Genomic DNA, 12012 nt, shown 5'->3' on the forward strand with positions numbered 1-12012 from the left:
TCCAAAAAAATTCAAATTATCATTATTGAAATGTAGCAGTTGTTGGTCAATATATTTAAATTTGTAGGTACAAAATTAGAAAAAAATTAAATATCCTTAATCTTTTATTTTAAATAACACAATCGCCTCTTCTGTCCATGTTTGTCATATTGGAGGGTCCGTCTCTTCGTGTTCCGAATTCCGATAGAAAATGTTATTAGGTTCGCCTTCTATCTAAACACAACATTTAAGCACCCGACCCTTGAAATAGTAAGTTTTTATTTGTGTCATCCAAAAGTTTAGGCAAGGATCATTAAAGGGTCTCTCGTTAAATATACAATACCCCGTACGAGATAAAGTAGGTCTCTCGTGAGACGTTCTCACAAATATTTAATCTGTGAGACGGTTCAACCTTACCGATATTCACAATAAAAAATAATATTTTTTCATGGATGACCCAAATAAGAGATTCGTCTCACAAAATATGACCTGTGAGACCGTCTTATGCAAATTTTTGCCCACAAGAGGAGTGGCGAGAAAAATTCTCAAAAAAAAGTACAAGACACTTGATAATTAATTTTCAAAGAAATATGGCAAAATTCTGAATTTTTTTGAAAAAAAAAAGTAATCCGTTTCTTTGTCTGAATAAAAATCAAAACAAAATAAAGCCAGAAACTCGTGCATTTACCAAACAGAAGGTCATACTCTAAGTATTTCATGGTCCTTGATTCTCAAATTTTGTTGTTCATTTTTCTCTCGACAATTTGTGATGATTTTTTGTTATGTACGTAGGGTGATCGTGACACTTAATTCCTCAATCAGGAATTTTGATTGGCCAACAGGTAACAACTAACTAAATTAACTGCCATGTAAGATTACCAAATTACCCTTGAAGCAAGCAATAGAATCTGGATTATGGCCATTTTTTTCACATTCATGCATACTTGTGATCTTCAATGGCCGGTAAGAAGAAGTACAAGGATGATAAAGTAAGTAATATACATACATTTTCGTATATAAACTATGTCAAACATAGACAATTGTATTTCTCAAATGAAATATATATCGCTTTCTTTTGCGTATAAGAGGAAAAGAATCGTTGTTAATTTGAGGAAAATTCTTTGGTCCATTGTTATAATTTGCAGATATGTAATATCATATTCTTGCATGCATGAAGAATACCGAAAAAATTGGTTTTTTTTTTTATTGAAGAAATAACTAATTCGTCCAATTCAAATTTACAGGTGGTGATGGCAGAATTCAGAGTATCCATGTATTGCAATGCATGCGAAAGAAGTGTTGCCAAAGCCGTTTCCAAAATGAAAGGTTATCTAATCACCACAGTTTTTGTTTCTTGCAAGCGTGTAATACATCTTATCAGTGCTTCAATCTGCATTTGCTATGCTAACATCACTATAATGGGAAATGGATGTGTCGAAAGTAGGACTATTGACATTCTACAAAATGGTGGAAAATTATCATTTTCTCGGATGATAGGGAGAGAACATGTTTTGGAGAGTCGAGGACGTAAATTTTGTGGGAACGATTAGATCACCCCCTGATGGATCGTAGTTAGTGTTCAAGGAATAACAAGTGAAAATTGCATAATGTACAAGATAACAAATACAAAGGATGTATTAATGTGTTGCTGTGTTTTTATCCTCATATTATCCTTCTTTCTGTAAAATGATCAGGAGTTGAAAAGTTTGTGACGGACACGAAGAATCACAGAGTGGTGATCACTGGTAGAATTAACCCTCAGAAAGTAATGAAGAAGTTGAAGCGAAAGACGGGAAAAAGGGTGGAGCTTGTGGATGAAGAAGATCATGACAAGAGTGAAGGGAACAAAGGGGACTTGGGGGAACAAGTAATGGAATCTTGGATAGTTGATTGTGACGATAGTGAACTTCACATGATGTTTAATGATGAGAATGCCAATGCTTGTTCAATAATGTAGACTACATTATTGCACGTACGAATCAAAGCTGCTTTCCTTGAAAATACTAAAGAAAACGACCGTGAAAAAAACACAGCAAAACGAATGGCAGCAGGTGTGATCCTCATTTCAAGCCTTATCATCTAAAAATGTAGAGATTGTTTCATATTTAGATAGAATATAATATATCCACCCTCGCCATGTTCGTCCTGCATAAATCAGTTCAGCACGCACAAAAATGGGGTTTGGAGTGGAATCATCTTCATTTAAGCTGTCTGATTCTCATATGAAAGAGGTAACTACAATTAGACCCAAGATCAAGCACTGAGATGAGTTTAGATACGATAAAAGAAGAAAATAAACATAAATCTATTTAATTACATTGCACAAACCAGGTAAAATTAGCCACAATAGCAGTTGCAAGGAATAGAATTCAGAACTCAAGTTGTCTGACATAAAATCATAGGTGAAAGATACGCTCTAACCTAGTCTTGAGATGTTTTCTAGTTCTGCCAACAGAGATTCCTCCTCCCCTCCTGCATGAATTCAAATGCAAGTTTGTATCTTCCGAAGATGCTGCTCCTGCCTCGATATAGTTTCGTGCTTCTTCTCTTAAACTCCAGATCATCAAGGGCTTAAAATCTTGCGCTCCACCTCCTGAATCAATGTCTCGTAGTATGCCATACTTGGCATTTTTACTCCACCGGTGCAAGATATATATAACGAAATGGAAGCTCCCTTGTATTCATTATTTGAAACACCTTTAACGAATGCCTGCATAATTAGAACCATGAAAAGTTCTAATTATGTTTATCTTTATTCAAATCAAATAGCTCCACCAATATATATGAAACAAACGAGATCATGGCACAGATGAATGCAGAACATACCCAAAAAAGGTCACCAATAACAGCTCATTGAAGCACAAAAATAGCCAAAAAACAGAAAGTTAATACAGAAAATGAAAAAATTAATGAAAAATTTGGATCAACATTATATCTTGGTCAACAAATTCAATAAAATTTGTAGAACCAGATATCTATATAGACTGGGGACATATTTTAGCATATTTTAACCTTACCATTGCAAATAGAAACTGAAATAACATGTCGAAGTGAGAAAACTGAGTAGACTTGCATTTGAAAGTAACTTTTTGATGGTCATTATTCATACCAGTACAAAGTTTTGTTCGTGAAAATCATTCTACGAGCCCATTGTCTAGAGCATATATAGTCAACACGCTTCACCAGAACTTGTTTATGTTTGATGAAACTACTTGAAGTGATTGCAAATATCTTCTTATTTCTTATGGTAATGTTAGTTCCATTGCGTACTCGACACTCTAGTGTAAAAGTTTACATCTCTTCACTCTTCCCAGGCAACACTGGTCATTGTGAGAAGAACTGAAAAACAAAAGCCGAAACAGGTGCTAACAGGATATAGCTTATAACCAAATAAACTATTCAAACCAGCTGCTTCGACTGCGTAAGCAGAATACAATGGAAAATCACAATTTTCAGTTCCAAGTCAAAAAAACAGAAAACAAAATATCCAATTTCTAGATCACCACTAACCAGGGGCGGAGCCAGGATTCTTAAATATCTAAGGCTGGCTCCATCATGTGGTAAACAGTAATAGATTTAGTTAAAATTGAACCGAATATTCTAAATCGAATTAACTGAACTTTTTTCTAACAAATCGAACCGACCGAACTTTATTACGAAAACCTAACAAACCAAATCGAAAAAATCGATTTTTTCAATCAGTAACACAATCAACCGAAATTTTAGATTTTTTTTTTAAATAATCGTGTTTTAAATAAAAAATTGCAATATAAAAATTGGATTAAATAAATTTAATTTTTATTTATTAAAAATATTTTTAAATTATTAGAAATTATAATATTTATATAATTGTAAACTTTATTCGATCGCTCTACTTAGTAGGGACAATTATTGCACCTCAACACCGAACCAAATTTTGAAATTAATTCATTTCGATATATTATTTTGGTTGAAATTGATATTTTATTCACTCATAGACTGTAATTGATGTTTTACTGTTATTTTTTGATATATGTTCTTTTGGTTTAAAAATAACTTGACAGTGTTATTTTCTTCCTTCTCTGAGTTACTTAACTAGAAAAATTCAATATTCTCAAAATTTTATAACAAAGAATTATTTTTCAGATTTCATACTTATTCAATTTTCGGTTATTATAAATTGAAAAATCACAAAACAAGTCCAATAATAATTGCACATCAATAATCATTATACATTTCAACCAATTGATTATTATTTCGAAAATATGCAACAATAAATTTTTAGGTTAAAAATTCAAATTCCAAAATTCATATACATCATAAGATAATATTATTGCAACTTGAATAATAACATCTAAATATTTAATATAATTTTAGAGTCGTTGAATTTTTTTTATCTCAAAGTTGCATAATTTCATAGCATACGACAATAAACAACTCATAAACAATAATGAGTTATGATTTATGAGAATTGTTTTATTTTTAATTTTTAAACATGAGACTAAAAAAATTAAAAAAATAAAACTTATAAAAAATTTGTTTTAATATTAATATGGGCTGAAAAAACATAAAATATAAAATTCCTAATTAAATTTTTTTATATATAAAAAGTAGGTGGCTAGGGTGGGCTCCAGCCCCTGCCACTAACTCTCAAATGATTGACTAAACCAATACGAAAATTCGGTCATAAAAACTATGATGCACAAGCAGCAACAACAAAAAACATAACATAAACGCCAAACGAAAAGACTGAATTAGGGTTTCACCTTTAGCATATATTTGAGCTGAACAAAATACATAAACTTCGAGTTAGTACCACCTTAAAAACGCGGAAGAGTTCACTAATTCAACAAGAACTAGCTCGCATTATACTGCTAATCGATTGATTCAAACGCAAAACTATCACACATCAAAAGTCGAAACAAAATCACAAAAGAAACGATCATTTGATTGATCCAGCAAATTATGATGAAATAAGGGACTCGATTAAAGTTTTTTTCAGCAAAATTTGTAGATAAGCTTCGTCGATTTGATACTGAGCAGAAGAGGAAAATTTCGAGACTGCTTGTGGACTCTGGTTTACAACGGGTGGCTTGAACTGGGAATGGGTGAGGTACGGAAAATCTACTGAAACTTTTCTAGTATGACTCCCTCCGTCAAATTTTCACATAAATTTAAAAAGTTATCCATTTCATGTTTTAATTGCATTAAAATTTGTTTAAAAAAAAGTAAATTGGTAAAAGAAAATATCAAATATGACAATTAGATTATATAATTAAGACAAATAAATAAAATAGCACTTAAATATATGCGACGGAAAGAATGTTTATCCAATCCGACTCGATTTTCCGAAAGGCATCACTTTATTATTTATTTATTTATTTATTTACGAAGCATGTATAAAAATACTTTCAATAAATTGTAAATAGTTTTACACAAGAAGAATTTTATTACAAGGTTGGAAAATAAAAAAATCATTAGAATTTTCCGTCCCAAAGTCAAAGTCAACCAGTACAATGGTACCATACTTAGAGCCCGTTTGATATAAGAAGCTACAATTAAAAAAGTGATTTTTTTTTAAAAAAAAGTGCTTTTTTAATTTTTAACTTGTTTGGGTGGGCTTCTAGTGTTTAAAAAAGCACTTATTTAAGTTGAAATTAGAGCTTTTTTAAAAGCCCTATTTTAGAGCTTTTTTCACTAGCTTTTTTCATAACCTAAAAAAACATGGTTATTAACAATTGTTTTTATGGTTTTTAAGATTTCAATATTTTATTGTTTTGGTATGGATTTAATTATTTATATTTATACATCACACTTGTTTAGAAATCCGTTATAATATTTATATATATATATATATATATATATATATTAATGAGTTAAAAAACACTTTAATGATATGTATCCAAGCACATTTATTAATTTAAAATTTACTTAAAAAAACATTTTTAAAAACCAACTTAAAAAATCACTTTTTTAATCAAAAAAAACTTTTGATATCAAACGGCTCTCAGAGTCTACGCGCAAGGTAAGGAAAGAATCAGATAGAGGCAAAGCTGGGAGAAACGTCGTCGCGTCAAATATCGATCTGAGAAATGTACGGCTACACAAGCATGAGTGGTAGTGGCGGCGACGACGGGATGAAGGTTGGCGATATTGATCTGGAATCCGGTGAGCTGCTGTACCCCGGCATTGGGTACGGTGAGAATCAACTCCGATGGGGATTCATTCGCAAAGTCTACGGTATATTGACGGTGCAGATCGTCCTCACCACCGCCGTGTCTGCTATTACTGTTCTGTATGCTCCCATTAACGATCTTCTCCGAGGAAATTCTGTCTTGTTGCTCTTTCTCCTCTTCACCCCGTTCCTTTGTAAGCATGTCACTGATACTTTAAACCTTCGATTTAGTCTACGTGAAAAATATTAAATTAAAAATGTTTTTGAATCATAGTTTTCTAACGATATTTTTAGTCTACGTGAAAAAGTTATAAGCCTATGTATGAATATAGTATATTTAACATAATATTATAATTCGAACTTTAAATTATTTGTAATAATTTAAAGAGTTGGTCTCATGTGAGACCGTCTCACGGATCATAATCTGTGAGACGAGTTAACCCTACCCATATTCACAATAAAAAGTAATACTCTTAGCATAAAAAGTAATACTTTTACATGGGTGACCCAAATAAGAGATATGTCTCACAAATACGACCCGTGAGACCGTCTCACACAAATTTTTGCGTAATTTAAATTAGAAATCCAATTCTTTTTGACAACTAGAGTAGAATATATCTGTTTTTAAACATAATAGAAGATATCTTTCTAGGTGAACATAATATACATGTGAAATAAAATATATTTGCTCTAAAATAAGTAAAAGTTTAGAAGAATAAATTATTCAAATTAATTATTTATTTGTCTAACAAATCATACATAATTAATTATTAATTTATTTTTTCTTTGATTTTAGAATTATCCAGTTATCCTTTAAAATTTTATAGTAAAATAAATTCGTATCGTATATATAAAACGTGCTCCTCCGGAACCGACATCGATCCGTGTAGAGTATTTCTCTTCTCTCAAACTTCCAATACCAGTATCTGAACCGAGAATCAAACAGGAAAGCGTAAATGCAGAGTGGTTGCAGCATCTGAGCTTTGTGTATTTTCGATAATCAGGTCACTGTTGTTTTCTCAAGGTAGTGTTTTTCTTACTGTCTCGCTTTTTCTTCGTATTTTTTGAATTTGTGATGTAAAAGATCCAGTGATGAATTCAATGTTTCAATATTTTGAAAATAAACGACAGGAAGTTTCCGGTGGTGGAGTGAAGGTGGCTCGTGGCATGCGACAGGAAAGTGAAGATAATTTTAAGTATAATCCCTTGCCTTGTGAATCGGAGTTAGCTGCTGCTTTCATTGATCGCAAAAAGAGGTTAATCCGAAACGTTTAGCAGAAATTGATTCTTTCTTTGAACTGTGTACGCGGAAAGTTCTGTTTTTGTTTATTCAATATTTCACATTTTATTGGAAAATAAAGCGAATAACGTCAGTTTTGACCTCGCTCTATTAATCAGGTCTATATTTTGAGGGCGGTGTTTGCTGGAATTGCTGTAGTTATGAGTTTTCACATACTCGAGTTGTCTATATTTGTTAACCAGCAAAGTATCTCTTTCTTTTTATTTTTCCTACTGTAAAAAGTTCAAACCATCACATTTACTTCGGCGCTGTTGAGAAAATTTCTTGTGCGTTACTAAATTTTTGTGATGTTCACCATTGATCTGAATCAAATAGTCTGGTGGACACGGGCGGAGCCATGTACTGCCTGGGGGATTGTTTTTTCCCGATATTTTCCGTACATAAAATTTTGTTAAATTTTCGGATAGCTCGAGACTCTATTTGTCAATATTAACTCATCCATGATTTAGAAAATTCTAGTGTATATATTATATCAGTACATGGGAACATGTGGATGTATGGTTTTAGTTATCTTGTGTTTCTAATTCTACTGGGGTGGTGGTTGTATAAGCACTCTCATGTCACTCGCAAGTACAAGTGTATATATTATATCAGTATATTGTGTCCTGATTTTGCATTGAAAGCGTTCCTGACTTATTTTTAAGTTATTTAACTATTATTGCTATGTTATTCTGCATAAGTGGCCTCTCGTTGTTGGTAACAAGAAAATTTGTGTTATTCTTTTATGGTGGTTAATTATTTTTTTAGGGGAAGATATGGTAGCAGGAAGTCATCATTCCATCATGATAACTAGTAATAAGATCTATTTGGATTGTCATTTTATTCGATTTGGCTTACAGATCAACTTTACATTCCTTAAATTTGTGTGTGATGTGTTATTTATTTTTCAGTTTGTTAGTTGGAGTTGAACTCATCCAGTTGAATTTCTTGTGATCCTTTTGGCGGTGGTTAGGCATTGGCCATAGAATATATGGCTGTAGTTATTTTTTTCCAGTATGAGGTTATATTTTCAATTTCTTATTGATATCATACATGTGATGTATTATGTAAGTACTTGGGCATATTAGCATTTCATAACTGATTGATTAAATAAATTCAGGGAGGGGTCTGGTCGTGGATTCGGTCTTTGTTTAAGACAGTTTACTAAAGGATCAGATTCATGGGTTGATGATCCAATTACTCGTTACTTAACTAGCTTGTATATCAATAATGAAGAGAAATCGGAGATTTATCTCTTGTGGCCTCTGGTCTTACACTTGAAAGGTCCATATACTGTACTTGTTTTGCCTCTTATTGAGCCTCATCGTTTGAAGACCTATTCAAAAAGGTGCAATAGTTCTGACCGTGGGAGTGCTATCAGAGAGCAAGAGAATATTTCTTAAATCCTTCTTGAACTTCCATCCATCACAGGGTATGGTAAGTTTTACTCTTTAGGTGTTAATGTGTCTTTTTCTCATTTCCTTTTTATGCCATGAATTTGTGTATGCGAATGTAGTACTCCCCACCCTTCCTGGTGTGTTTTCTTCTGGTACATTTGGACTTACATGTTCAAAGATGTTTGCATGTCAGCTTCTTCCTTTGGAGTGGATGTTTGTATGTGGTGCATACAAATTATATACCACTTGTGATTTAGTTGCTACTTGCTAGTTCGATTTAGGGGCTTATCAATTGTTTTTTTTTTTTGGTGATTATTGCTTAATCAATCAGTGTTTCAGTTAATGGCTTTGGTTTCATGCTATTTCTTTCTTATCTTCTATTTTTTTAATTTTTAATTTGTTGTGAGCTGAAATTAGAAATAGTTGTTGGCATAAATCTGTTTTAATTTTCTAAAGCGCGCAAGCTTAAAGTCAAGATTTGAAATTTTTATTTAAACCCAAAAATTCGAACTATTTAACTCTATGATAGTTTAAATTATGCATTCATTTAACACGTAGAGATGGACAGGGTAATTGTTCGGAGTTTTGCTGTTAAATTTAATTTGAGACAAAAATCTGCTTGTTTCGTGTTAAGAGCTTGAAATTTATGGTTAAAGTTTTGCTTTAGTATAATTTGAGTTGTCGACTTAAACAAAGACGGCTCCAAAATTCACAGCAACACACACAAACTTACAACTAGCATAATTTGTGAGGCACTATAATTTCAGACAATTACAGAGATTATAATGAACAAAAACAACTACCTGTGTCCTAATTTAAGAAAAAAGGAATGAAAAGCTATGCTAATCCTGAACTTTATAATGCAAAATGGAGAAACCTGTTCACCTCCATTCCCAATTGCTAGCACCATTTACTCTCTAGTAAATCCATCCGTTCCTTTACCGAAAATCTACACTTTGTGTCACTCTCTTATCTTATACATACAAAGAGTTTGAAACTAGTTCAAATTCTATGAATAAATCGATATCTCATCTCACATCTTGTGTATATTACGTCATTTTGTGTTAAATTTCTTATTATAACCGTATTACAAAGGCACATGACATGTGAATGAAAATGGAGACGATATACTGATTTTATATCAGAATTTGGATTACCCATATGGTTCTTGACAATCAAGTCAGACCATCATTAGTCTTCTAACGCAACACGAGAGGAACGGTAGAGATCGTATGGCGCCCACAGGTAATCGACGGTGCATGTCCTCCTTGAGTCCAATCTCAACCAGGGTTTACCTTTACCACTCCAATGTAGGAGGCTGATTGGGCCAGGGTGAAGTCCTCTACATTTGCCTTCTAAATTGTCTCCCCCTAAACCGTGCTGATTCCACCTATGATCCACTGGCTTAATGTTACCTGCAAAAATAAGTAAAATAGGAGGCAATGATCCCAAATGATATATTCTTTTTTGCTTTTGTACCGCCATCCATTCCTCTACCTTCTGGGTGTATCCTCCTTTCCTCCACTGATCGACATCCACCACCATTACACCGGTGTTAAAATAGCATGGATGCCGTCCCTCAAAAGTCCTAGACAAATTCACGTCCGACCAAAAAGCGTCGGTGAAATAATTTGTGAAATTTGCATGGCAGTACTCCGGTGCGGCCAACACCTTGTTGCCTAAATCTACACCCCATAGTTTTGCTATATCATCCACGACTATGATGTCTGAATCTAAATATATCACACGTCCTACATCTATAGGGAGGATGTCAGACATGTATATTCGTGCATAATTTAGGGGTTGGTCCAGGGCTTGCCTTATAGATTTAGATATCTTCCCACGAACCCTATTTGAATCAAAATGATACATCTTGAAGGTGAGGTAAGGGAAGGTGGACTTGATCAAAGAAAATATTTCTAGCTCGAGATGGGCAGATAGGAAGTGGAATGAGACATTCTCCGGGCACGTGGAATGCTGCAAGATTGATAACACCGCTGCAATCGTTCCTCTAATGTAATTTGAATCAAGAGGCATGACAATGTGGATTATGTCATCTTTATCCGAGCTGCATGTATCACCATTGCGAAATGCCGGTGCTTCCCGAAAGGCAGGAATGGTGGTGGCAGAAGGCGTTGGTTTTTGGACAATGTGGAGGCGGATGGCAGCGGCAGTGTTTGTGGTGGGGTGGAGGAGGAGGAGAGACAGGAGGCCGAGGAGGGGGAAATGAGAAGAATGGGAGCTCCAAAAGGCCATCCTGTCTAAAATTAGAACTTTTATTGTTTGTTTTTTTGGTTTTGTATTGTGGTTAGGGGCTTTATATTTGGGGGGGAAATCTATGTCTAATAAGTAACCAATAGAAGTCGGTAGTTGAGTTTTGTGAATATAAGAGAGAGGTGTACGAAATTTTTGGAGGCAAAGAAGGAAAATCGGATTCTTGTTTGACTGTGGAAGACTTTGGTTAAATTTGGTGGAATGGGAAATTAGGAACAATATTTATTCGGTTTAATAACTAAAAGCGATGAAACCCTTTCGTTTACCGTCCATTTATGTCGTACAGAGGGAAAATAATTAAACCCCCTTTTTAATTTATATAGCAAGTGAATTATCAACCTCATGTGTGCAAATGTTGTACCATCATTAAACTGAATATTCCTTTGGTAGTTGAATATATGTGTAAATTGGTTGCAATTAAGGAGGTAAACGAATCAAATCATTCACGAGCTATTCGGAGCTCGGTTCGATAAAAAGCGCGTTTGAGTTCGTTTGTTAATCATATCAAATCAAGCTCGAGATCGACAAATTAATCAAATCAAACTCAAGTACAAGATTATTTGGCTCGTGAGCTCGCAAATATGTTAGTTAATTGACTAGCGAGCTTGTTTTAGATGAAGTGAATCTCACGTTCTTACCGGAACGTTAAAAGATTGTCTCAACGTAACTGAAAATTATTTATTTATCTTTACATTAGGCTGACCGTGACAGGTCCAAATTCAATTTTATATATGACAAAAACTTGTGTGAGATGGTCTCACGGGTCGTATTTGTGAGACGAATCTCTTATTTGGGTCACCCATGAAAAAGTATTACTTTTTATGCTAAGAGTATTACTTTTTTATTGTGAATATGGATAGAGTTGATCCGTCTCATAGATTATGATCCTGTGAGACGGTCTCACATGAGACCTACTCTTTATATATTAC

General features: G+C 33.6%; 2 protein-coding genes across 4 annotated transcripts; one reads left to right on the forward strand and one right to left on the reverse strand.

Annotated features, from left to right (window-relative positions):
- The first annotated feature begins 895 nt into the window (after positions 1–895).
- LOC140811657 (heavy metal-associated isoprenylated plant protein 19-like) lies at positions 896–2563 on the forward strand. Of its 2 annotated transcripts, none has more exons than XM_073169687.1 (3): positions 896–942; positions 1224–1305; positions 1674–2563. In XM_073169687.1, the coding sequence occupies exons 1-3, from the start codon at positions 916–918 to the stop codon at positions 1934–1936; spliced, it is 372 nt and encodes a 123-aa protein (XP_073025788.1). In that variant the 5' UTR covers positions 896–915; the 3' UTR covers positions 1937–2563. The 2 variants fall into 2 exon arrangements, with proteins under 2 accessions (XP_073025788.1, XP_073025787.1); XM_073169686.1 differs by having other exon boundaries at positions 913–968.
- A 7217-nt stretch (positions 2564–9780) lies between these two features.
- LOC140812947 (probable galacturonosyltransferase-like 4) lies at positions 9781–11329 on the reverse strand. Of its 2 annotated transcripts, XM_073171327.1 has the most exons (2): positions 10307–11329; positions 9781–10224 (listed from the first exon to the last, which is right to left on the reverse strand). In XM_073171327.1, the coding sequence occupies exons 1-2, from the start codon at positions 11063–11065 to the stop codon at positions 10180–10182; spliced, it is 804 nt and encodes a 267-aa protein (XP_073027428.1). In that variant the 5' UTR covers positions 11066–11329; the 3' UTR covers positions 9781–10179. The 2 variants fall into 2 exon arrangements, with proteins under 2 accessions (XP_073027428.1, XP_073027427.1); XM_073171326.1 differs by having other exon boundaries at positions 9781–11320.
- Between the last annotated feature and the right edge of the window lie 683 nt (positions 11330–12012).

This window comes from Primulina eburnea, chromosome 14, assembly GCF_022965805.1.
Source record: "Primulina eburnea isolate SZY01 chromosome 14, ASM2296580v1, whole genome shotgun sequence".
Lineage (NCBI taxonomy): Eukaryota > Viridiplantae > Streptophyta > Magnoliopsida > Lamiales > Gesneriaceae > Primulina > Primulina eburnea.

Bases quoted from the DNA above. Each gene is read 5' to 3' on its own strand.
- LOC140811657 (XM_073169686.1), top strand. From the start codon at position 936: ATGGCCGGTAAGAAGAAGTACAAGGATGATAAA. The intron at 969-1,223 runs GTAAGTAATATA...TCAAATTTACAG, and splicing joins AGAAGTACAAGGATGATAAA to GTGGTGATGGCAGAATTCAG. The intron at 1,306-1,673 runs GTTATCTAATCA...TAAAATGATCAG, and splicing joins AGCCGTTTCCAAAATGAAAG to GAGTTGAAAAGTTTGTGACG.
- LOC140812947 (XM_073171326.1), bottom strand. From the start codon at position 11,065: ATGGCCTTTTGGAGCTCCCATTCTTCTCATTTCCCCCTCCTCGGCCTC.